The 27,425-nt window shown below is 44.4% G+C and overlaps 1 protein-coding gene across 2 annotated transcripts in view; it reads left to right on the top strand.

Annotated features, from left to right (window-relative positions):
* Window positions 1-27,425, top strand: part of LOC311234047 (ubiquitin carboxyl-terminal hydrolase 54-like) — a 121,904-nt gene that overhangs the window by 74,370 nt on the left and 20,109 nt on the right. For both annotated transcript variants that reach the window (XM_084321138.1, XM_084321137.1), the window contains 6 exons: window positions 5,714-6,344; window positions 9,007-9,140; window positions 9,622-9,783; window positions 14,490-14,609; window positions 20,697-20,907; window positions 25,759-26,759. In XM_084321138.1, coding sequence (XP_084177264.1) covers window positions 5,714-6,344; window positions 9,007-9,140; window positions 9,622-9,783; window positions 14,490-14,609; window positions 20,697-20,907; window positions 25,759-26,759 — 2,259 coding nt within the window. The remainder of the gene's footprint in view (window positions 1-5,713; window positions 6,345-9,006; window positions 9,141-9,621; window positions 9,784-14,489; window positions 14,610-20,696; window positions 20,908-25,758; window positions 26,760-27,425) is intronic.

Below are 27,425 nucleotides of genomic sequence, written 5' to 3'. Positions count from 1 at the left end.
CAAGCTCCGCGCCTCCCTGATCAAAGGCGGCTTTGATCTCAGGCAGTGGGCCAGCAGCGACCCGCAAGTATTGCGCAGCCTCTCCCCCGAGGACAAGGCAGCAAGCAGCGAGACCTGGATGGCGACCATCCCAGGAGAAGCCCAAGAAATGACATTAGGACTAGTCTGGCGCTTCAAAACAGACTCGCTCCATTATAAACACACACCCCTGACCAAGGAGCAGGGAAGGTCGACTGCACTACCGACCACCAGACGGAGTGTATACAGAACACTCGCCAGACAATATGACCCGTTGGGATGTATTCTACCTTACACCACCAGGGCAAAGATGATTGTAAGAGCGTTATGGGACAAGGACCAGGAGAGAGTGGGAGACGGAACTCAGCTCACTCCCAGGTGTCAACATACGCCGCAGCTACTTCCCACCCACAGTGAGGCCGGAGACGTGCCAGATGGACCTGCACGTCTTCAGCGACGCCTCCGAAGTAGCCTACGGTTCGGTGGCCTACTTGCGTGCCCGAGAGGAGGGAGGAGAAATACATACTGCTTTCATCCTGGCTCGCTCAAGAATAGCCCCACGAAAGCAACAATCTATCCCGCGTCTAGAGCTCTGCGCAGCCCTAGCAGGAGCGCAACTCGCCACGTTAATCCAACGTGAACTCACCATTCCGGTGCAAAGAACAATCTTGTGGTCAGACTCCACGACAGTACTCACATGGATCCGGTCTGATTCGTGCAGATACAAGGTCTTCGTGGGAGTCAGAGTCACAGAGATTCAAGATTTAACAGAAGTAGCAAGCTGGAGGTATGTGGACACAAAACACAACCCAGCTGACGTCATCACCCGGGGAATGTCCCTGGATGACCTCACCCGTCACAACCTATACAGTGACGGGCCAGAGTTCCTCAAGCTCCCGGAAGAAGAGTGGCCTACACCCACCCCACGGGAAGCGAGTAAAGAGGAGGCCGAAAACAAGAAATCTATGTTCTGTGGATTGAACACACTCGTCTCCACAGACCCCGACATAGACGATTGCCTCACCCTAGAGAGTGCGCAGCTAAAGACATTCCTGTGGCACCACCCAGAGGTTCAGCTCACTACTGACATTACAGCAGCTGACTACGAAGAAGCAGAACTTCTTCTACTACAACGAGCCCAGAGAGACTCGTTCCCCGATGAGCTAGACTGTCTACAGGGAGCAAAGCCCGTCCCATCAGACAGCAGACTGCTCCACCTAGCCCCCGAGAGCGACGCCCATGGTCTCATCAGAGTGGGTGGTCGTCTGCGGAGAGCTCCAGACTTACCGGATGACGTCAAGTACCCGATAGTCTTAAACAGCCGACACAAGGTCACAGAGCTGATCATAAAGAAATACGACGAGGATGTGCATCACGCCGGGGCAGAGAGAGTCTTCGCGGAGATCAGACGTCGTTATTGGATACTGCAAGGGAGAGAAGCAGTGCGGCGCTTCCAGCGAACCTGTCTAGACTGTCGTAAGTGGCGAGCGCAGCCCAGTATACCCCGGATGGCTGACCTACCTCCCTGTCGCCTCCGACTCGGCGACAAGCCTTTTCACTCCACCGGTATGGACTGTTTCGGCCCGCTGTATATAAAGAAAGGAAGAGGAACCGAGAAGCGGTGGGGTATTGTATTCAAATGCATGACCACCCGAGCGATGCATATAGAACTCCTTCCAACCATGAGCACAGACTCATTCCTTATGGCCTTCCGAAGATTCACATCGCGGAAAGGCAAACCGTCTATATTATTGTTTGATCACGGGACAAACTTCAAAGGCGGAGAAAGAGAGCTGAGAGAGAGCTTCCAAGCTATGGGCCCAGAACTTAAGACCCACCTCGCTCCATCCCAGATTGACTTCCAGTTTAATCCCCCGAACGCACCTCACTTCGGTGGAACTTGGGAACGAGAAGTACGTTCAATAAAGACAGCCCTGTACGCCGTGCTTGGGGCCCAGACCGTGGCGGAAGAAGTCCTAATGACAGTCCTCACGGAGATCGAGGGAGTATTGAACTCAAAGCCCCTCGGTTACGTCTCAAGTGATGTAGCAGATGTCGACCCAGTCACCCCCAACACACTCTTGATGGGGCGGCTGGACCCCGCGCTACCACAGACAATGTACAGGCCTGAAGAAGCGAACGGCCGAAGAATGTGGAGGTACAGTCAAGTATTGGCTGACAAGTTTTGGAACAGCTTCCTACTCCACTATCTACCGTCTCTACAGACCCGCCAGAAATGGGTGAAAGAGAGAGACAATTTGACAGAAGGAACAGTCGTCATGATTATCGACCAGTCACTACCCCGAGCTATGTGGCCGGCTGGCCGCGTAAGCAAAGTGATCACCGGTGCCGACGGAAAGGTCCGAGCAGCCGAAGTGCTCGTCCAAGGACGGATCTACACCCGACCCGTGGCGAGGCTAATAGAACTGCCAAGGCTCCCCGATACTATCGATGACGGCCATGACCCCATGACTTTGTGAACTGCCCGACCCCTCACAACAGACATTGAGTAGTGGACAGTGCGGTTAATCTGTCTCTGCTTAGCTAATTAGGTGGGACTAATTAGGGGGCGGCTGTTACAAAGGATCAGATTAAACCGAATATATATATTTATTGATTGATATATATTGCATAGTATTTGTATATCGTTTGATATCCCTTGTATATTCCTTGTACATATACACGGAATATCCCTTTAGCCTATTACAGACCATAATATTTCATTCTCCTATTGGACAGCGGTCCACAGGCACCAGGGGCCATGCCTCCAGAGTCAGGTTCAAGGCTACCGTCAAGACATGTCTGAACATGCCCGGCCTTGCCCAGGGATACGAGACAGAAATGAGATTGGCACTAGTTTGTTCGCCGTGCATATAAATATGGCGCAGGTGAATACAGAAGCACTTAGTCTTAGAGTTACCCAATAAGTTGAAGCCTCACCCACGATACTCCGTGCGGTGAAGTATGGCCTGTTTGGCCCCAAAATAGAGCATTGAGACCGCGTGCGAATTAATAACTGAATTGTCAGAGTTTGGCGCTATACCGTCGAGTGCGACATATTTCTATTAAGTCAGTAATAGTCTATTTGTGTATAGTGTATCGTGCGGCTAAAGTTCTACAGTGACCAGCATCACCAACGCTTCCTCGTACCAGCTAGAGTGCTTATCCAGGCTGGGCTGCTTTCATGGCGCTTTCACCCGAGGAGACCTAGACGAGAACCGTGTGGACATGTACACTGGATTAATCTACCCGACGACTACATAGCCCTTTGCGGCTGGATTATATTTGTTTTGGTCCTGTGATTTATGGAGCGGAGAATCGCCGACGCCTACACGTGTGGGATTTACCCTGTGAGGAGACCAGTCGAGTCTGCGCCTCAGAGAGCCTGAGGCCGGCTAGCTTTCTTCACTGTGGAGCTACAGTCTACGGAGAACAGCTGTATTCGTCTGTGGATCAAGAGACTATTGCACCGTCTCCTGTACTTGGAGTCTCCTTAGTTGACCAGACTCTCTACTACCGACAGATCCTCTACCCCTGCTGGCTTACAACCGGGGGGACCCTTCCAGTATCTCCCGCTATATATTACTAGTGTACCATAGATATAATTCCCTAAGATTCAGGTTGTATAATTACCTCCTGCGTAACCAGAGAATCGACATTCCTTATTGATTTGCCTACGCATATTCCTTTGCCTTATAAGCGCATCCAAAGTATAATAGAGACGTATATTATGTACCTTTTGCTGCAATAAATACTTGATTATACCTTTGTGTGGAACCGATTCAATGTGGGAAGTGTTCATCATATTTATATATCATGTACTGTATGGCCAGTAATTAAAGTACATAAAGCGGTAGTGGTTTAATGATACCATACTTATCAATACAGTCAGGGAATTGTACCCCTCAGTTACAATATATATATAAAAGGTTACTCTTGATCAAACAAAGATGAATGTTCCTATTGGTATTAATAGTGCAATAACTTGCTTTTTCACCAAACTTCACTTAAAACAAATAAAAGGTGCCTCTTTATCATCAAACAAGAATGAATTTCCCTATTGGGATTAATAAAGTGCAAATCTAACTTTCACCAAACATCACTTTTTGTAAAATAAAAGGTGACTCTTAAATTAATTATTTTTTTGAAAATTGATTAAACATTTTCAAAATCGTCCTAAATCATTAATTCGAATTAATCGATAAAATTGATTGAATAGGTATTATGATAATGCATGAAAGGGGGGGGGGGGTCATTTCTGATTATTCGATTGTCAGTAACGACATTCGCATTGAACACTAAAAACGCTTATCAGCCCGATCGGTGTAAAAGCATTGCAGGATCAAGCAAAAATTTACGTCAGATCATTCTTGTTACTTACCTGTGATCGGGAGTATTCCAAAAATATTATTCCAATAGTTTTATCACCATCTGGTACATCCAATGCCCATTTGGCCCACGGCATAATCCACCACAACATATGGATCAGGGTTATTTGACGCGTTTCGCCGGACAAGGAAACATGAAACCGGAGACGTGTGGCCGTCCCACAGAGAAAGATACAAGGTTGCAAAGGGTGCTCGATACCGCCATCTAGCGGGATGCAGCCGGTATTGCACCTTGGGGACCTCAGACTCAGGTACAACAGGCTCCCTGGGTGGATAATGAATAAAAATATCTGAAAAAAAGGAATAACAACCCAGAAACGACTTTTCTCGTTTTTGGCACTGAACGACTTAGGCAGAGAAACTACTTTTCTCGTCTTTGGCACCCAAAGTGTTAATCTAAATTACATTTGTGATTGACAATCTTTGTTGTGATACTTTTATGAACATAAACATTTATGTCATCAACATTTGTTTGAAAACAAAATTAGGCCACCACAAACATGACCAAAAAATGTAAAGTAAAATGTATTTGCCATGAAGGCTAAACATTTTGCCTTCAGACTTTGCTATCTTATTTATATTGAAACATATTTTTTAATCAATTGTATAGTACATTTTGCTCTGGTAATCCACTGGAAATCCACCCCTCTGGTGAGATCATGGATCCTGGATCACAAAAAATGGGATTTCAAAATCTGATCGGATCTGATTGAGATTAAAAGTTTTGAACTACTGGGCCCTGGAATAGGACGTTATTGAGCCAATGGTATGCTAGAATTGAATGCTAACTCCTATGGCATAATCAATATCGTCCACTGAAAAAACTAAAACAAAGACAAATAAAACTAAGGTATCTAGGGAATCTAAATGGCAAGGAATCAGTTATTCCCATTTTGCCGAGATTTGGGATCAAACAATAAATCTGACGGGGATGTGGCTGTTCTTTACCTGCTGATATTAAAGGAATATGATTTAGTTACTATAGCAATAGTGTAGTCAATGTAATGCAGCTGGACGTGTATTTTATCCCTCTATTATCTTATCAACATACGTACATTCTCTTCTAACAATATTATTGTTGTAGGGACAGGGCGCCTTTTTAGATTATTGAAACGTGTGCCGTCACTATTATTTTTTTCATTGTCAGTCACGTTACAATTTCATCCTTACTTCTTCATTTCCTCTCCCTGTAGCCAATGTCGTCATTCCACTAATTAAATGCCGGTCTCTTCCTCCCACTCCTTGTTTCCGTACTCTACTCAACTTTGCTCATCCCTTCTCTCTCTCTCTCTCTCTCTCTCCTCCAGGAGAGACTCTGAAGGAGCAGCAAGCTCCCCGCACTCTCCCCAAAGCCTCCTCGTCCAGCCGGTTACGGGACTTCAAGGAGACCATGAGCAACATCATCCACAGTCGTCCTCTCTCCTCCTCCTCGTCTTCCTCCTTACCTGCCACCGTCTCCACCGATATGGCCTCCAACAGCAACAACTCTGCGTCCAAAACCCCGGACTGGGAGGCTGATGGCACCGGCAGCGGGTCCAAGTGGAGCTCCTCCGGTGGCGGGGGCGGCGGGAGTAGCCGCTACCGGCCGGCGTGGAGACCCAGGAGGGAGGCCCTGAACATCGACAGCATCTTCAACCGGGAGAGGCGCAGGCAGGCGGGCTACAGCCCTCTAGGGGCCTCCCTGTCGGAGGACTGCGGAGCCCCGACCACCGAGGGGCCCGTGGGCTCTCTCCCAACCCAGGAGAAGAAGTCGTGGACCCTGCCTGCCACCTTGGCGCCCCGGAGCCACGGGGGTGGAGGAGTGGGGGACCAGGGGCAGCAGCCCCCCAGGTTGATTCAGAGGATGGAGAGCGGATATGAGAGCAGCGAGAGGAACAGCAATAGTCCGGTCAGCCTGGATATGCCCCTGGGAGAGGGTTCCGGTGCCAACATACACAGGTGGGTACATGCCAAAGACACTGAAGGGAAAAGAGTTCAGAATCAGAATCGCATGATTGTCCATAGTTAACTCGCGATTAATCGCAAATTAATCGCATATTTTTTATCTGTTCTAAATCTACCTTAAACTGATATTTTTCAAGTTTTATTACTCTTATCAACATGAGAGTCGACAAATGCTTGCTTTATGCAAAATTATTTATTGCCACAATGAGAAATACTGTCCAGAATCTTCAAGTAACTAAGATGTGCAAACTGTATTGTAAATCTTTTTTATTTTATATATAATCTTTTTATTTAATTTTTTTTTAAACTTTGGCCATTCCCCTGGCTCTTTTTATGTGTTTATCACATTTATTCTGGTCAAGGATGACCGACAGAAACAGGCTGAAAGGGTTCAGATGGGGGGGAAGACACTCTGGGAAAGGCACGGCTGCAGTCCGGGATTCGAACTCGCTAAACCCCAGATCCGTGACGAGCACGGTTGTCCACGGCGCTGAAATAGCGCTCGCGGTACGTGGTGAGCTACTGGAGCTCCCCTATATATAATCTTTTTTTAAAGCCCAACAAAAAAATAGCAGATGGGCATACCAATTTACTAACTGTAACATTACATAGTAATGATTACTAACACATCAGTGTGTTGAACTTTACACTTGAACTATTCATCCCCATTTTTTTGTTTAAGCAGCCATTTAACACAAAAGGATGACCCTCATGCATTGCAAATTTGCATAAAATTCAAAACAAACTAAATAACTTAAAAGAAAATAATAATTTAAAACGATGAATAAAGTGTGCATGAAATAATAGGGGAAAGAAAAAGTTAGGAACTTGTTACATTCACCCACACAAGGGACCCCCCTCTCTCTCTCACACACACACACTCTCCCAGATCTTTCTCTTTTGCCCCTTCCTCATCTCTCTCACCCCCCCTCTCTCTCTCTCTCTCTCTCTCTCACTCTCACTCTCACTCTCACACACACACACACTTTGAGTCAGAAACAAACATACGGTAGTATCAATGAGAGTATCAATAATACACTTGAGTGAAGTTTAGTAAAAACCTTTTTTTATTAAAACGCTAATCTTGCGATAAAAAAAATAGTAGCGTTAAAATAATTTTGCGTTAATACCGCGTAACTTTGACAGCCTTACAATAAACACAGACAATAGCCCATACTGTACAAACTCTGAACTCTGTTGCTTATACTCAATTTATACCTACCTACTGCCTTCACTGTCTACAACTGCCTTACACTGTAATCATAACTACCTACCTCAAACTATAGTCTACCCATATAACTCTGTATGATAGCATGTACAATAATTCTGTATATATCATATATATAGATTTATATTTACCATATATATATTAGTGCTGTCAATCGATTAAAATATTTAACTCGATTAATCGCATGATTGTCCATAGTTACAAATAGTCACAAATTAATCGCATTTTTTCTTCTTTTTTTTTGTACCTTAAACGGATCTTTTTCAAGTTCCAAGTTTTAATACTCTTATCAACATGCGAGTCAACAAATGCTTGCTTTATGCAGCCATTTAACACAAAAGAATGACCCTCATGCATTGCAAATTTGCATCAAATTCAAAACAGAGTGATGCACAAAATAACTTAAAAGAAAATAATAATTTAAAACAATGAATAAAGTGTGCATGAAATAATAGGGGAAAGAAAACGTTAGGAACTTGTTACATTCACCCACACAAGGGCTGATTAATTACACACCCCCCCTCTCTCTCTCACACACACACTCTCCCAACTCTCTCTCTCTCTTGCCCCTTCCTCATCTCTCTCACCCCCTCTCTCTCTATATCTCACACACACACACACACACACACACACACACACACACACACACACACACACACACACACACACACACACACACACACACACACACACACACACACACACTTCAGAAACAAACATAGTACCAATGAGAGCATCAATAATACACCTGAGTGAAGTCTAGAAAAAATAAAAAAGGTTTATTTTTTTTTATTTTTTAGTTAATCGTGAGTTAAAAAAATTGTGGCGTTAATAGAATCGGGCGATAACGCGTTAATACCGCGTTAACTTTGACAGCCTTAATATATATATATATATTAATATTAATATATATATATTAATCCACATCTGTCTGAATATACCTGCATATAATAATTCTTACACACCTGTACATACTATATCTATATCTTTATATATCCCTTACCTACTCTTACTAGTTATACCGCTGGCCAGTATGGATTCCTACCATAATGTATCACTGTACATCTGATAGCATTATTACTCATTTATACATGCTCCAGTTTAATCGCTTGTACAGTGTATATTGCTTTTGCACTTTACTGTTACATTTGCACCCTGGTTAGATGTCAACTTATTTTCATTGTACTGTACTTATACTGTGCTGTATAATGACACTACATTTGAATGTAATCTGATATGCATACACATAAACACCGTTTACAGGCATGCACACAACACACATACAATGGGTATCATGCGCCAACCTGCATTTTCTTGAATTGTATGTTAAATGTTTTCTGTGCATGTTCCTCTCAAGAAAACTAGTAACTAAAATGAAATGCAATAAAATAAATAAACTGTCTATGAATGTCTCTCTTTGCCCTCCAGAGAGTGTGGTGGGAAGAAGCCTTTGCCGTCTTCCTCAGGGCCGTCATGGAAGAGCGTCACCAAGTCTAAAAGCAGCAATGCCCTGCTGCAGGACCTCAAGGCATCCTGTAGGGGCAGCAGTCACATCAGCCTGGGTAGGAGAGGGAGGGTGATAGGGAGTGTGTGTGTGTTTGTTTGTTTGTTTGTTTGTTTGTTTGTTTGTTTGTTTCAGGCAGGCTGTTTCATATGTCAAAACGCGCGCACACGTGTATATTCCCTCATGTGCCATATATCATAGTGTCCTTGTACGGTATGTTCATACATAATTTAATTATGTCATCTCAACATGGAGGCCCTGAGATGCGTGTTTATGTTAATTCACAACCCTTCTGTGGGAAGTGCCATATTGTGTGTGTGTGTACTTTGCACCACTCAACACCTTTAACTGTAGATGAGAAAGACCAAACAAAGAATGATATTAGATTTGTGTGTGTGTGTGTGTGTGTGTGTGTGTGTGTGTGTGTGTGTGTGTGTGTGTGTGTGTGTGTGTGTGTGTGTGTGTGTGTGTGTGTGTGTGTGTGTGCCTCTATACATGGTAATTTATATCCTTTTGTGCGTGTGTGTGCGCGTGCTCAGCGGGCGAGGGCCGCAGCGAGCTGGATGAGCTCCAGGAGGAGGTGGCACGGAGGGCCAGGGAGCAGGAGCAGCAGAGGCGCAAGGAGAAGGAGAAGGAGGCGGCCATGGGCTTCAACCCCAGACCCAGCAAGTTCATGGACCTAGACCAGCTCCAGATACAAGGTGAGGAGGAGAACATGCATTCAGATAGAGAGAGGTAGAGGTGAGAGAGAGGTGGAGGAGATAGAGAGAGATTAACAGACGGACATTTATTTTTCTTTGCACAAAGGGTTTTAACACGCAACGGCCCATATGTGGGCCCTCTTGAGGACGATTTGCCCACCGGCGCGACATGCCACTTTGGCTCTAGCGGCTCGGGTGTGCATATTTTTTAATACAATATATATCAAATTAAAGCCCTATCTGTTGCCTGTCAATTGCCGTTTCGGGCGGCAAAATCCGTTCAGCGGTTCTCGAGTTACATGCCGATATGTGAGGCGTGTGCCAAAGTCTTTAGCAGACTTGTAATCTTTTCGAATACCACTCCCGAGGCTCTACCTTCGTCAATCATTTGGCGATCTTGAAATGTATTGGACATGGACAGGGTTGTAACCAATGAGTGTGGCTTTCCAATGATACCCCACGTGGGGATGAGCGAATCAGGGATCTAGGTGAAAAGTCACGAGCGAAAACAGGAAGTAAAAAATGCGCCAGAATGCATTGGAGACTATGAGAAAATAGAAACCGGCAGACCTTTTCTTTTTTTTCACAATTTTTTACTAAATCGCTCCTAATCACTCATTTCTGAAAGTTTTTTTATGCAATTTGGACATGTACTACACAATACTTCGGGCTATGGACCCAGGGTGTTTTTTCAGCCATACACATTTTTTGGGAAATATACTTTGGGATATTGCAACTACTACAGAAAAACGTGAGTACACAAGTTCAACTTAAGTTCAGACCTATGTTACTCTATTTCATTAGCACTAAAGCATTGTGAATTTCCTTTATTGTATCAGAAACTTCAGAATGTTATATTTCAAAAGAGACCAGGCTCATGCATGTGATATAAGTATAAAGTATAGTATTTTGGTTTGCAAAAAAAGTATGCAGTCCTCAAAAACGAAAACTAAAATGGCCACTTTTGGGGGCGCCTGTTAGCTCATTCAACACCATAGCCAGCGCCCATCTCTGCTCTCTAGCGCCAGCTTTCCATTGCCTATTTTCACGACATTTCACGATCTTTGCGGATCTATTGTATATTCTATATTATAGCTATGGAGACGAACATGTTTGTAATCGATAGCGCAATATGTTCACCGTTCTGTCAACAGCATCTGTGTCCATTATGATGATACTCTGTACGAGGTGCTGTACCTGATGAGCAGAACACAGTTTCAGGAACTTGGAACCGATGGAGCTCAGTAGGGCTGAACAATGAGGAGAAATTATAATATTGCAATTCGTTTGACAGATATTGCAATTGACCTATCTCAAACCCTGTCCTCTTTTCTTGATCCTCCAACCGCAACTGTTGCTTCCCGGCAGAGCTTGGTATAGGTCAATTGAGATATGATTAACAATGTTAACTCATTCACTGCCAATGACGAGTATACTCGTTATTGGCCGCCAATCGTTGGACGCCAATCAAATAATTGGAATATTCTTTTTGGAATCCCACCAGCCACAAGTAAGAGCAATTTAATGTCAATTTCAGCTTGATAGTGTTTTGTTTTCATAGCCATAGCCGCTCTGATCAGCGTACGTTGTTGTACTAACGAATGGTGTTATTGACAATCAATTAATCAGAAATGACCCCCCCCCCCTTTCATGCATTCATGATGGAACATTATATACCGATCATATGCATTTGAATTTTTAATCGTAGTATAGTATTGTGTGTATAGGGACGAAATGCCAATGGATTAAGTATAATATACGTCGCAGGCTATTACTAGCCTCCCAGGAATTACCCTAAACCGCTCTAAAACCATACTTATATTCACCACGGTATAAAACAGGAATGTATGGATGGAAAAATTATTTCTTTTTCACATCTTGAACGATAGATGCTCAATGTCAAATGGGCCATAGTATTGCATCCATAGCTATAATATAGAATATAGTTATAGTCCTGCAAACAAGGTGAGCGACTCCATTGGTTTAATGCGTGGTAGCACATAGCCATATCCCGTTCCCAACGTGGCAGAGAAAGAGTTAATCAACCATTAACAATGTTTACATTTTCATTGGGGGGTAAATACATTTTAAATTATTTTCTTTTTTGAGGATCTGTACCAAATAAAAAGTTTCAAATATGATTTGTAGGCCAAGGCATCTCTGCAGCACCACTATAATTAATTTAAACACACATTTAGTCTTGATAAAATATTGTAGACATTTTTACAATAGATACAATAGAGTCCTTGCACAGAATGTTCTTGCTTGCCCATTTTGTCCTCACTGTATATAAACAAAAAATTTATAAATTAGGTGCTTTATTACTGGATCTTGAAAAAACTTCACAGCGGAACTGTAATATTCCAACATTTTACTTATTTTTTTTTTTTTTTAACAGCGGTTACAATGGTTACAGGCAGCCATGTTGGAAGAAAGACGGCTAACAAACATTCTGTTCAAAGCCTCCATTGTTTGGCCCCATGGCTCAATTTGTCGTTACGTGTGCCACTTATTCTCTTCATATCTGGGCTCATGCTGTGCATTCAGTCTCTCTTCTCGTTTGCCTGAAGAAGAGAACGAAAGTAAAAAAGATTTGTGCAGAGCTTCCAGAGGCTTGGCTCTATAATGAGTTCCCAAGAATAACACAATCGCCAGGGGAGCGTAGCAGAACGCCAGTCGGGAGCGAGTCGATGAGAGTCGGGTGCTTCTGTGCCGATAGCTGTATTGACTGTTGACATAAACATTGACTTTTAACTTGTGGCCATAGGCCAGTCAAGTGGATAGCGGACAGTTACAGTCACGAAATCCCGTTCAGTTGCGTGTTTGAAAACTGTGGCATGTGCTATACAGTCACACCATCTGGTCGGGAGACATTACAAAGTTATTCATAGTAGTCAGATTAAAGGGTCATTCCTTTTATTTGACACTCGCCTATAATACTGCGTCGAGGATGAGCCAGTGTTGTCATAGAGCCGTTAGAAAATGATCCCCTTGACTTTTTGGAGATCAATCATGCCGTAAGATATAGTAATATATTTGTTTATTTGTTTATTTGTCAGTATGAACAAGGAGCACGGTGTCATATAGGTGCAAAGTATCAGGGCAGATTCTCTGTGCCATGACTGTGAACCGCCACTAGGGGCAGAGTGGCTAACCATGAGTGAATTACTTAAGTACTGAATGAATAACTGAGTGAGTGAGTCAGTGACATTGCAGATCATAGAGGTGCTTCACATCTAAAAACCTCTTCCCTGAGAATGTTGGGGCTGCGTCCCATCCTCCTCACATCATCATCATCCTCCTCACATCATCATCCTCACATAATCATCCTCCTCACATCATCATCATCCTCACATCATCCTCCTCCTCACGTCATCATCCTCACATCATCATCCTCCTCACATCATCATCCTCACATCATCATCCTCCTCACATCATCCTCCTCACATCATCCTACTCACATCCTACTCACATCATCCTACTCACATCATCATCCTCACATCGTTCTAGTCACAGCATCCTCACATCGTTCTAGTCACAGCATCCTAGATACTGTATAGTAAGTCCATCAGCCTAGGTAAATAAATACATATACTGTATAAATATATATATATAAACCATGTTTATCATTTTTGGCATAGATGCTTTTTTTTCTTGTGAAATAAGAAATATTTGAAGTTTAAAGTTCTCCTCCAATCATTAATCAAGTTAAATAGCTTGAAAGGGGGGATGAAAATCATTATTTTGTCTCAAAGTTCACCATTCTGTCACAAACAGGTTTTTAGGGCTTGCGAACCAAAGATGTGGAGAACCACTGCTATAGAGCAGTCCAGACATCCCCTGGTCACACAGACTATACTACTATCACTGCTATAGAGCAGTCCAGACATCCCCTGGTCACACAGACTATACTACTATCACTGCTAGAGAGCAGTCCAGACATCCCCTGGTCACACAGACTATACTACTATCACTGCTAGAGAGCAGTCCAGACATCCCCTGGTCACACAGACTATACTACTATCACTGCTATACTACTACTACTAAGAACCTCTCACCTTAATTGACTCCTAATGACACTAATTTGATCTTAGTGCTAAGAGGGTTTTTGGAAACAGGGATCAGATCAGTTATCTAAACAGACGTGAGGGAAAAGCTGTATTGTGGATCCACAAGGTCGGTGTGTGTGCGTGAGTGTGTGCGTGTGTGTGTGCGAGAGAGAGAGAGAGAGAGAACCACTGTCCGCCCATGCAGACAGCAGATGTTAAGGGCCCTGTGTTTTACTGGGCCCTGAGTAGGCTGTGTAATGGAATAACAGAATAGAGCATTGTTCTGTCAGACAATAAGAAGTTTCCTCATTCACATGGTTGGAGTGGCCCGGTGGCCCACGCTCTATCAAAAAACAAAAGGCAAAATGACCCGTGCAGTATAGGGGCAGTGAGTGTGTTTTCTGCCTGTGTGTGCAGGGGGAGGGGGAGTATATGTGTTGGTGTTTGTGTGAGTACCACAAGTAGCGACAAGTTTCTGGTTTTGACTAAATATAAAAACATTGTAATTTAAAGATACTGAGGTTGTCCGTCACTGTATGAAAGGGAACAGTCTTTAAAGAGGTTCAAATACTTATTTTAAATTAAAATCAAAATGTTTTGTGTTGTTTTCTGTTATACATGTTAACACGCTTTTATGTATGTGTCTGTGTCCCTCAGGCAAAGGGGAGGGTTTTGAGCGGTGTGTGTTGGATGCGGAGCTGCTCCTGGACCAGTCAGTACGTTTGGAGCAGGCAGGGGAGGTGGCAGCAGCCCTGTCTGTGGTCAATGAAGCTGTGTGTAAGTAGCTCCTCCTAGCCCTGCCTCCTCCTCCTAGCCCTGCCTCCTCCTCCTAGCCCTGCCTCCTCCTCCTAGCCCCACCTCCCTCTCCCTCTCCTGACCCTGTCTTTCCTTCTCCTAACCCTGTCTCCCTGCCTCCTCCTCCTAGCCCCGCCTCCCTCTCCTGACCCTGTCTCTCCTTCTCCTAACCCTGTCTCCCTGCCTCCTTCTCCCAACCCTGTCTCCCTCCTCCCAACCCTGTCTCCCTGCCTCCTTCTCCCTCTCCCTCCTCCCAACCCTGTCTCCCTGCCTCCTTCTCCTTCTCCCTCCTCCCAACCCTGTCTCCCTGCCTCCCTCTCCCTCCTCCTAACCCTGTCTCCCTGCCTCCTTCTCCCTCTCCTTCCTCCAAACCCTGTCTCCTCCTCCCTCTCCCTCCTCCTCCTCCTAACACCGCCTCCTCCTTCCTCTCCCATCGCCCCACCTCCTCATCCCTCTCCCTCCTCCTGTCTCCCCACCTCCTCATTTCTCTCTCTCCCTTCCCACCACCTCCTCCTCCCTCTAGCCTCCTCTTATCTCCCAGCCCCCTCCTCCCTCTCCTGCTTGCTACCAGCCACATACACAAAGCCTCAATCAAGCACACTAACCGTGTTCTGTACACTTTGCACCCTTCAGCACACTTCAGCAACCACTCCTCTGTTGTCAAGAGCCAGACAAGCATGTTTGTATGCTCATTCTCCGGGGGAATATCCATTCTAAATTCTACACTTTGATGACGAGACGAGAAAAACCTGTTTCATATCTCTCATCCTCATTCAGACAGCGGAGCGAACTGGCCAGCATATAATCTTGACTTGATATTTCAAACATCTCCCATTTCAAAGCATCATTGAACAAAAGCTGACCTGTTTAACAAATGATGACCACTTAATGTAATTGTTCCATACAGGCTAAAACACTGGGTCTCATTCTCCAACGGACTTACGACAAAAAGGGCTTTCTCTTAGGGCCATTTGAGACCTTTTCGGGCAAGACATGAATATAGACAATATATTATAATATAATATTAATTATATATGTTTTATTGGGACGGTTGGTGAATCCAAAAATCTGCCCGAAAAGGTCTCAAATGGCCCTAAGAGAAAGCCCTTTTTGTCGTAAGTCCTTGGAGAATGAGACCCAGTGACCCCAGTGCCTCCCCACTGTGACCTTTTGGAACATATTGGGCGCACCTCGCAAACTCACTCAAATCTTGACGTCTTGTGTGTCTTGTCCTTGGTCCGGAATAAAACCGGAGAGAATGAAGATAACACGGATATAGATTTTTATCCACAACCCATATGTTTTCATTTAACTATCAGCAGGAAAAGGCCAACTGTACGGAACATCGTTGTGTACGGAACAGTTAGGCGACGTTACTAGAAACTGTAACAACAACACGACATATTTCTGTCTATGGCTGCTTGTGTGTCTGATGTTTTTAATTTGTAGTCCTAACACGTCTGTTGGGGCGGCGTGGCTCAGGGGTAGAGCGGGTCGTCCAATGATCGAAGGGTTGGTGGTTCGAATCCCGCTCAAGCCCATGTCCATCCCACTGCCGTTGTGTCCTTGGGCAAGACACTTAACCTACCGGTACTTGCCTCGTATGAATGTGTATGCATGTGAATGAATGTTGGTGGTGGTCGGAGGGGCCGTAGGCGATGATTATTCGCCACGCTTCCGTGAGTCTGCCTCAGGGCAGCTCTGGCTGCAATTGTAGCTTACCACCACCGGTATGACTGTGTATGAACGAATAATGGATTCTGTGAAGCGCTCTGGGTGTCATGAAGAGCGCTATATAAATCCAAGTCATTATTATTATTATAACACTAGCTGTGTAGAGTTAGTGTCCTATAGCCGACTATTTTGCTCTTAGGCCATGCTCAGGTTGGGATACCACCTCAGGTGGAAACAGGGTGGAAAGGAATCCCAACCTAAGCACAAAATGGCTGCCGTGTGAATATGGTCAATTTGGGCCCACGTGGTCATAATGTAGGGTGACCAAACGTCCTCTTTTGCCCGGACATGTCCTCTTTTCACGCCCTGTCCGTGGCGTCCGGGGGGGGTTTATTAATTCATCGAAATGTCCGGGGTTTCACTGTTTTTCAGTTTCAGTTTCAGTTTCACGGCCCTTTGCGAGCATCTGAAGGCTCGGGGCTGCATTTTTCGCCGAACATATAAATTACCGAATTAAAGCGCTATTCGTTGCCGTTCGAATGCCATCTGGATCGCCAAAATCCGTGCCTCGGTTCTCGAGTTACATGCCGATATGTCAGGCATGCGACTTTTTACATGGCATTATCCAACCGGACTCCCGGAGAAGCATGCAGCTGCAGAGCCGCAGAGCCAGCGGCGCTCTCTGGGCCGCGCGCTGACGGCCGCGCTGTGAGGCAATAGTATCCAGCTGCAGGACGAGAGCACCAACACTCTCAGGACCGCAACACTTTAAGGACCCACACTTTAAGGACCCTCGCTTCCATTGGCTGATTTGGGTCACATGACCGTCCCACCCAATGGCTGAATTGGAGTATTGCACTGCGGGATTGATTGATTGATTGAAAACTTTATTAACAGATTGCAGAATGGGTACAGTACAGCTCAATACACACAATTGTTAAGGGGATGCAGACCAGAGAAAGACCTCAAAGCAGTACTGTTACATTTGTGACATACAGTAAATATATACAAGGGGGAGGGAACTGTACATTTATGATGAATTGAAAATGGGGGACCCTGATGTAAAAAAGACTTGCGCGATTTTGCGCGCCGCGTGGGAGCAAATTCGAGACACATATTCGGTTGCAAAAAGGTGTCCCACGGTCTCCTCTATGGCCGTAAATATTTTCACGCGGATCGGAATCACGGCGTGCCCGTGGCACACTTTACCGTTTCGGCGAGTTTATTCCACGCTATGTCCTCTTTTTTGGAAATCAAAATATGGTCACCCTATCATAATGCAACTCTGTCATATGTCTCAACCTTCATCACAACCAAGCTTTGACCAGGCATTTGTAGAGACCAGGTTACCGGTCTTTACCACAGACTAAAGTCATAAAGGGTCTCTGACCCAACTGGTGATCCTAGGTCACAGTATTCCTATTTTGACTAGCTGCATGCACAACCTGAAAAACAGCTGTTGATGTTGAAGACTTGTTTATAAGTGTGTGTGTGCGCGTGTGTGTGAGAGAGATTATTATTGATTATTTTACTTCACTGATCAAGGCCTTATTAAGCTTCACAAGAAGTAGTTTACTGCTTCAACTTCAACAGAAGCATCTCACTGTGAAAGTATTTGGTGCAACTTCAGAAGAAGTACAGAGTATTCCAACTCTGAAGCTTGTTTAATTAACAGTGTCAAACTGTTAACACATTCCTGGCCAACCACGTATAAATACGTGAATGGGGCGCCATCCTTTGAAGGCCAACCACGTATATATACGTGGTAAACTCGGTTTTGCTTTTATTCCATTTTAATATCCTACTCAATGTCACAGAGCTGTATTTTGGCTGGAAAAGGCATATCGGGACTCCGAAAGTGCAGTACCAGCCAGATCCTGGTATTGGCGCTGTCTCGAGAATGCAGTTTCCCCTGTTGCAGACCAGGTGTAAAAAAAAATTCGCTCCGGGTTAGCTTTTCTGTTAGCCTAAAGCTATGGCTTCACCAGATCGCCTGGAATACTTTTTGCGACGCTGAATTCAGTATGCAGTAAAGGAATATAGCATCAGCCAATGGACATATCGATCTACCAGATGGTGATCAAATAACTGGGAAATTCTTTTTGGAATCCAACCGGCCACAGGTAAGATCGATTTGACGTCAATTTCAGTCTGATCGGGCCTTGTTCTCATAGCCATCCACCCGGTCAGCGTATGATGTTGCAATAACGAATGCCGTTATTGGTAATCAATATTCAGAAACGGCTTCCCCCCCCCCCCCCTTTCATGCATTCATGGTGGAACATGATACCGATCATATGCATTTTAATGTTTAACTCTAGCTTGTGTAGGGCCGAAACGCCAATCGATTTAACGTTATTAGCTTAGCGCCCTATAACTAGCTTTGCAGGAATTACCCCAGACCATTGCGGTATATAGTTCATATTCACAACGCTATAAAACGGGAATGTATTGATGAAAAAAAAATTTATGGCATATTGAAGGGAAGGTTTATACTGTCAATTGACAATGACAATGGACCCTAGGGGAGGGAATCGCCAGAGACCTCACGATACGATACTATCGCGATACTTCCGTCACAATACGATAGTATCGCACTTTGTCAACATGTTTTATCTAATAAAATAAAGTTCAGTCTGTTCATCTCACTTCAATAATTTTTATTGCAAAACATTATATTTTCTCAAGCAGACTGTAGAATGTAAACACTGTAATCTGTGTTGCATGTACCTGACAAACTGAACTGTTTGTATTACAGGCATATTCCAACTTAACTGAATGCACATGTGTGTGTGTGGACTACTGTACTATTACAGGTATTGAAATGAACAATGCAACTTCCTTATACAACATTATTTTATTTTTTATTTTTTATGAATAATTAAATATTGATACTTGGCGTCCCTGTATCGATACAGTATCGCCACTCAAAGTATCGCAATACTACTACGTATCGATTTTTTCCCCCACCCCTAATGGACACATAGCAATAATATAAAATATAGATTTAGCTCTACAAACAACCTCACGCACAGTGAAAACTTGTAATGAAAAGCTGGCCTCATAGTCTAATCCCAATGGCCCCGAATGTGTTAATCGCTGTTCCAATCTGCAGTTTTCTGCACACATTAGCTGGAGCCACTAGCTATTCAGAATGTCGAGAGGCAATCATGACTGTCCAAACAACAGCCCGCTACATTACATGAGGTCACGGGAGATATGTCCAGCAGCTTGGCGCTTGGTTTCGAATGCTAATTTAAGCATGTTGTTTACCCATCGCCATAGCGACCACCCTGGCAACGTGGTAAGGGAGAGGCAAGAGCGGTGGTATAACAACCATTGCTCCCCTAGGCTCATTTACTGTGTGTGGGCTCATTCTGTCATGTGAACATGAAGTGTGTGTGTGTTGGTGTGTGTATTTGTCTGTTACCATGCATTGTTTGTGAGCATTTTGGTGTTCGTCTATGTGTGAGTTGTATAATAGTGACTGTTTGTCAGCCTCTGAGGAATGCTTACACAAAACATACACTGCATCTCAGACACTCGCATATACACTAATACACACATGCACACACCCACAAATCCACAACTACACCCATTTCCCTTGTCAAATGAATCACTGTCTCTCAAAACCGCATGCTTCCATTGCTCTGTTTTAAGATCTACAGCGAGTCCTAAAGACCCAAACTCAAAGTTCTGTTAGGGAGGCATCCATTTGGGTTGGGGTCAGGACTAATGGATGCTTCCATTTGGCTGCTTGTAGGTATTTTGTCAAGCTTACTGACGTTTACTATAGTTTAACATTTGAGGTTTATTTTTTGGCCTAACATGATTTAATTTTGATTTGGTTAATTTAGCGTTATATCAACTATGATTTCACCATTTTGCCATACTATAATGAGACATGGATTTGATGATTTTTGAGTATGACTGTGGATCTTAAGTTCCCCCATTGTGCTTGTGTCCATCTCCATTCCACCATGCACCCACACTTTAAACATACACACACACACACACACACACACACACACACACACACACACACACACACACACACACACACACACACACACACACACACACACACACACACACACACACACACAATGACATCCATGTTACTCACCAAACCTTGGTTTGTTTGTACCCTACACCCCCTCCCACCACCACCATCTTCCATAATTTGAACAGTCTAATATAATTTGATTTTGTGCCAAGTATATGCTTGATTTATATTTATTTGTTTTAACTTTTTTTGCATGCAATCCATACAACTCAACAAATTATTTTCTGCATTTCCCCCCCTCTTTTGTTTCCTTTCTTTATGCCCCGCCCCTTTCCTCTTTTTTTGTTTTTGTTTCCATTTCTGTTGTTTTTAATTTGGCTAAACTGTAGCTAAACTCAGGCTTCCCATGCATGAGAGTGGAGGTAGCACTCATAGCAGAACAGTGGCTGAGGCCCGGCTGCAAAAGTGCATGAGGAGAGCTCGGGGCCTGCAACAGCGCATGCAGCAGCAACAACAACCACAACAACAACAACAACAACAGGACACGGATGCAGACAACGAGCAGCAACAGGAGGGGCCAGAGCTCCAGGGACCCCCCAGGTACCTGCACTTCTCTATCCCCCCCCATCTCCTCTACTCTGACTTGGCTACAGCTTCAGGCGTGGCTGCCTCCTGACCCCCCCTGGCTTCAGCTGGAGCTCCACCAGTGGTTGATAATCCTGGATTATCTTGCTAGAAAATAATCCGTTTTGGGGAAAGAAAATGGGCAACCTGTGCTTGAATGCCCTGCTGCTGAGATTCAGATGGCTTTGTATAGTCAAATCAGTTGAATCAGAAAGCCTTGTGTTTTCCCTTTAACTACCGACTTTTTTCTGAGATTGTTTTGCTCAGCTGTTAGTTTGGCCATTGCATTTTTCATTGGAAGCCATTTTAGCTATAAAACCCTTTTCTGTGGCCATTGAGTAACTTGTGGTTCTCTGCCATCTAATTATTATAAAAGATTTTTTTTTAAATAGTCTTGGATCGCATCACAGTGAAAATATAGAGGACATTGTTACATATTTTCTAGCCAACCATTTTCCTAGTTGGAGATAAATGGCAGCAAGATGGCGCCCTTTATATAACTTGGCCAACTTTCTATCATTGGCTTCAGGCTGGTGCTGCATCAGGGTTGACAGCTACCATAGCGTAATCTAAAAGGTAAAAACAATGGTTAGTGTTTTTCCGTTTCCAAATTATGTCAACAACACGTTGCCTACTTTGTGTACTCATAAACTATTGATACGGACTGACACGCTTAAGTTGTGGCTAGCTGTTATTACATGGACCCTAATACCCAACCATAAACCATCTAAACCACTAAACCATCCTGGTTCACCAAAATACTTTTTACTCAAGAAATCTGGTGTTCAATGAGTGGAGAGAGCTGCTGCAGTGCAGACAGAGTGGAGGTAAAGTAACGTTAATTAATAATTATTACTATTTGATAAGGACGGACACGCTGAAATTCTGGCTAACTAAACATAGTTATACAAACATGGACCCAAACAGTGCAGACAGAGTGGAGGTAATGTAACGTTTATTATTACAAATGGTAACTGTGACTTTTGATTGACAATAAAAGCAATAAGCTCAATAAACACAGATAATATTTGACAGGAATTTATTGTTGCATCAGGAACGGGAGCTCCTGCATCACGGTCGCTGACTTGCTGCCCTCTCTATTTCAGAAAGCATTGGTTTGTTTACTGCAAGGTTTACGTTGTGTGTTCTTTTTATTAGCCAATAATGGGCCAACTTTTGGACATGTCTTTTTCCACAAACTAATTTATTATATTTTAATGGCAGTACACAGTTTGCTAGCTTCTATCGGTATATCCAGTAGAGTCAAATCTCTACCTTGGCACAGATTTCTACCGATATATACCACCCACCCCTAGTACAGTGTATCAGGGTACAGAGGATTCAGTATATGAGAGTTCAGTGTATTAGGGTTCAGTGTATCAGGGAACAGTGTATCAGGGTTCAGTGTATCAGGGTACAGTGTATCAGGGAACAGTGTATCAGGGTTCAGTGTATCAGGGTACAGTGTATCAGGGAACAGTGTATCAGGGTTCAGTGTATCAGGGTACAGTGTATCAGGGTTCAGTGTATCAGGGTTCAGTTTATCGGTTCAGTGTATCAGGGTACAGTGTATCGGTTCAGTGTATCACTGTATCAGGGTTCAGTGTATCGGTTCAGTGTATCAGGGTTCTGTGTATCGGTTCAGGGTTCACTTCAGTGTATCAGGGTTCAGTGTATCGGTTCAGTGTATCAGGGTACAGTGTATCGGTTCAGTGTATCAGGGTACAGTGTATCAGGGTACAGTGTATCAGGGTACAGTGTATCGGATCAGGGTACAGTGTATCGGTTCAGTGTACCAGGGTTCAGTGTATCAGTTCAGTGTATCAGGGTTCAGTGTATCGGTTCAGTGTACCAGGGTACAGTCAGTGTATCGGTTCAGTGTATCAGGTTACAGTGTATCGGATCAGGGTACAGTGTATCGGTTCAGTGTATCAGGGTACAGTATCAGGGTTCAGTGTATCAGGGTACAGTGTATCGGTTCAGTGTATCAGGGTTCAGTGTATCAGGGTTCAGTGTATCGGTTCAGTGTATCAGGGTACAGTGTATCGGTTCAGTGTATCAGGGTACAGTGTATCGGATCAGTGTATCAGGGTACAGTGTATCGGTTCAGTGTATCAGGGTTCCGTGTATCAGGGTACAGTGTATCAGGGTACAGTGTATCGGTTCAGTGTATCAGGGTACAGTGTACATTTGTAATGATTCAAGGTAAAGATAAGTAGACACTGCGCAGTATTTATTATTTGATATAATTTGATTTCACATTATTTTAACAGTTTCTACTGCTGTAAACCTCATTCATGCATTTACTACCCACTGCCCCTACAGTGTTCTTGTTGGCTGGCGTGCTGAGGCCAAAGAACTGTAGGTCCAGCAGTGGTGATATCTGAAATGCTAAGATATCTTGGAAAGTTATCTAAGATAGCCTCTTAACTCATTGACTGCCGTTCTAGCACTGCCACGCTTTAAAAGATAGGAGTGCGTCACTTTGTTTGTAGAGCTATAACTATATTATATATTATAGCTATGGATACAATACTATGGCCCATTTGACATCACCTATCTATTGTTCAATATGTGAAAGATAATTAATTTCTTCATCCATATGTTCCCGTGTTATACCGTGGTGAATATAAGTATGGTTATAACGTGGTCTGGGGTAATTCCCGAAGGGCTGAGTAATAGCCTTATACGTCATTTCTACTATAAACGTTGCCGTTTCTTGCCTGTACACCCTATTATTCCAAAATCAAATCTATATCATAGGTATTATGTTTCATCATGAATGCATGAAAGGGGGGGGTGGGGGGGTCGTTTTTTTATGCTTTGATCGTCACCAACGGCCAGTGATGTACCTGAACGCGTTCAATGAACGATCTTTCATGAACGCGTTCGTATTTTGGGCGAACGTGAACTGAACGTACTGTATTTCCGCTAAATGAACGTAATTGAGAACGCGTTCATTCTCAGCGCTGTATAACGGCGTTCAAAAGTGCGTTCATTCTCAGCACTGTACTATAACGGCGTTCAAAAGTGTGCCAGATTTCATATGCCTTTCAGCCGGAAACCCAGTTAAAACACACCGTAAACAGGCTTCAAAATAATGCGGAAAACCACCCAATCTGGCAACACGCGCCTGTCACCCCTGGCTGTCGCACTAAAATATACATCATCACAACAAACAATGTGGAACGCGGAACCGGTGAGCATTAGTATCATGGACGAAGCCGAGAGCAGCTGTAGCAGCACTCGCTCAGAGTCAGACTCTACGGCGTATGAGCATTTAAAAGAGTTTAACGTTAAAGTCAGTACTGACTCAGATGGAAAAAAATTAACGTTTGCCTGTAAACTGTGTCCGCCCGGTTTGAAAAAGCAAGTCCGTACATCGACGACGTCGACAGCAAACCTTAAACGGCACATTGAGAATAAGCAAAAGTCCTGTTTTTGTTTTCATAATAAAGACAATTCAAGCAAAGTTTTTCCTCATGTTTTTGAAAATATACTGTAGAGATGAAAGCTGCAGCTGCTACTAGTGTGGACTGAATGGGCGGCAGCAAAGAGTTATGGAAATGCCAGTATTCCGATTGCTGTCTGTGGTTCAATAATTTTTACAAATAATAGCTTGCAGCAACGTATTGAAAAAATAACTATAAACTATAAATTAGTTCATTTTTGAAACCATGAACTTTAGTTCAAAATGTTCAATTATGAACTATGAACTGAACTAGTTCATTTAAAAAATGTTGAACTGTGAACTGAACTAGTTTGTGTAGAAAGTGAACTTTCCCAACACTGCCAACGGCATACGTTGTGGAGTAATGTTACACAGACATGTTGCGATCGGGTTGAAGACATGGTTGGATCAACGCAGGATTGATATAATATAGCCCTTACCTTCACTAGGATGTACCCCAAAAAGAATATTCCAATTATCTGATTGCGAGTCCCAGTATTGGTGTTGATCGTTTCGCCAACATAATCCACCACACATCATGCATCGGGAGCATTTGACGCTTCCCAATCCGATCGTTATAACCGCTCTATTAGCCAACAAAGAAAAGTGAGCCCGGTGACATTTGACCGTTGCACAGGCCAAGATACAAGGTTTCAAAGGGTGCTCGATACTGCCGTCTAGCTGGATGCAGTCGGTATTGCACTTTGGCGATCTCAGACTCATTCCCTATGGTAACACCAAGGTCCCTGGATGAATAATGAATACAATTGTTGTTGGCGGGAATGAGTTAAGCAAATAAGTGGAAGGAAAATCGGAATTTAACGCTCTGAGAAGAGGTGCTCCGTTAAGTATAATAACCTGATAGACGAAAGATTATGTTATTTAAAAATATATATATAATAATAATAATAAAATGTATTGTGTTATAGTAGAATTCCAACTTTTCAGTCTGTTAGGATGTCTCTTGTACACAAACAAGTATGGATCCATAGGGAACCTGGTGAGCAGCTTTGCTGGGTAGAGAGGCATGTTGTCGGTGTAAACTGTGACCTCTCATGGGGCCTGTGCGAGTGAGTGTGTCCTTGAGGGGCACAAGATAATCTCCCCAGGGGCCACTTCTGAAACACGGATACACATTCAAGCACAAACACATAACCAGTCCCTAAGCCTCACCATAGCCAAACCTTGAAAGACACCATCTGTTTCTAACATGCTTCAGAGGAAAATAGGCCTACACATACACACATATGCACACTATACACGCATTCGCACATTCACTACCTCTCATGTGAAGACATGGTCTCTCTATTGCTACACATTCACACTCAAACAAGATTCAGACTCAAGTAACCCCACTCCTTCTCCTCCCCCTCTAGTGAAAAGCTTGTCGCGGTCCAAATACTGCTGACAGACACACAGGAGGACCAATCAGCAGCCAATCAGGACCTGCATGGCCCACTTTCTTCTCCCTTCCACGTTAAGCCCCTCCCTCCGAATACAATGTCCCTCCCTGACCCTGGTTCTACCACCGTGTCCCCTACGGGTCTACCTACCGAGGACAGCAGGGGCTGCTCAGCGCCTTATGGGGGGACGGAGGGAAAGGGGGGACACTGGGCCCCTGAGAGCCCCTGCTCCCACAATGGGAGACCCCTCCATAAGGTCAACGCTGTGTCCCTACCTGCCCTGTGTGTTGACTCCTGGGACCGGGGTTCCCTGGATGACTTACCCCCACCGCCACCCCCGCCTCCACTCGAGGCAGTTGACACACCTTCACACTGGAATGGCATCCCCCCTGTCCCGGCTCCAGCCCAGACCCTCCACGCCCCCAGGCCTTCCTCCCGGACCCCCTCACCAGTCGGGTCCCACAACTCCAACGAAGAAGAGCCATATTACCCCAGAAACACTCAGGCCCCTCCGCCTGCTCACAGCCACTCTCCCGTCTCTAACCCCGCCTCCTCCTCCAGGTTAGGCCCGCCCCCTCCCGCAAACCCAACCCGTAACTGGTCTTGCTGGAGCTTGGATCGGCCTGACTCGGTCGATTCGCCGCTGAACACGTCCCTCTACGCCACAGTGGCCACCTCAGATGCTCACGGTATCCCTCCGACCCCTTCAAGTCGAACGGGCCGGACCCCCTCCCCGGCCACCCACCAGGACTACAGACCGGCAGCCATGCCCGTGGATCGCTGGGCGGAGAACGTCAGCCGCTACTACAGCGCCCCCCAGAATGCACCTGGTGTGGTTGGTGGCGGGGCCGTGGCCGGCTCGCCCAATGAGGAGCTGTCGGAGCTGGACTCTCTTTATCAGGCCAGTCTGCAGGCTCCCAGCATGCCTCGGGCCACGCGCGGAGTCAGTCCCCAGTCGGCCAGCAACAAACCATGTATGTATACATATACACACTACAGCAAACAGAATGCCACAAACACTCGGGGGCAGAATAATCACTGTAAGGCTGATAGCGTGATCATTAATGGAAAAATCCATCCTAAAACAAATTGTGTGTTATTCCTTTGGTCATGATTCAGCTTTAATTTGTTAACTTGAACAAAAAATTATGAGTGATACTTATCATTATTATTATTATGGTATTATTTTGATTATTACACTATGTTATTGCAATATGTGGTATTGTGTATCAAGTAAGTAAAAAGTCAGTGAGCACTGCAGAGGATTACCTCAGACATTGTCATTCCTACAGAGACCTACAGTCTCTATGACAATACGATGGCTGTCTATGGTCTCTAGGACAATACGATGGCTGTCTATGGTCTCTAGGACAATACGATGGCTGTCTATAGTCTCTAGGACAATATGAAGGCTGTCTATGGTCTCTAGGACAATATGAAGGCTGTCTATAGTCTCTAGGACAATATGAAGGCTGTCTATAGTCTCTAGGACAATATGAAGGCTGTCTATGGTCTCTAGGACAATACGAAGGCTGTCTATGGTCTCTAGGACAATACGATGGCTGTCTATGGTCTCTAGGACAATATGAAGGCTGTCTATGGTCTCTAGGACAATATGAAGGCTGTCTATGGTCTCTAGG

Source organism: Notolepis coatsorum, assembly GCF_963971535.1.
Source record: "Notolepis coatsorum genome assembly, chromosome: 9".
NCBI classification, from domain to species: Eukaryota; Metazoa; Chordata; class Actinopteri; order Aulopiformes; family Paralepididae; genus Notolepis; species Notolepis coatsorum.
This window is presented reverse-complemented; position numbering and strand designations above follow the sequence as displayed.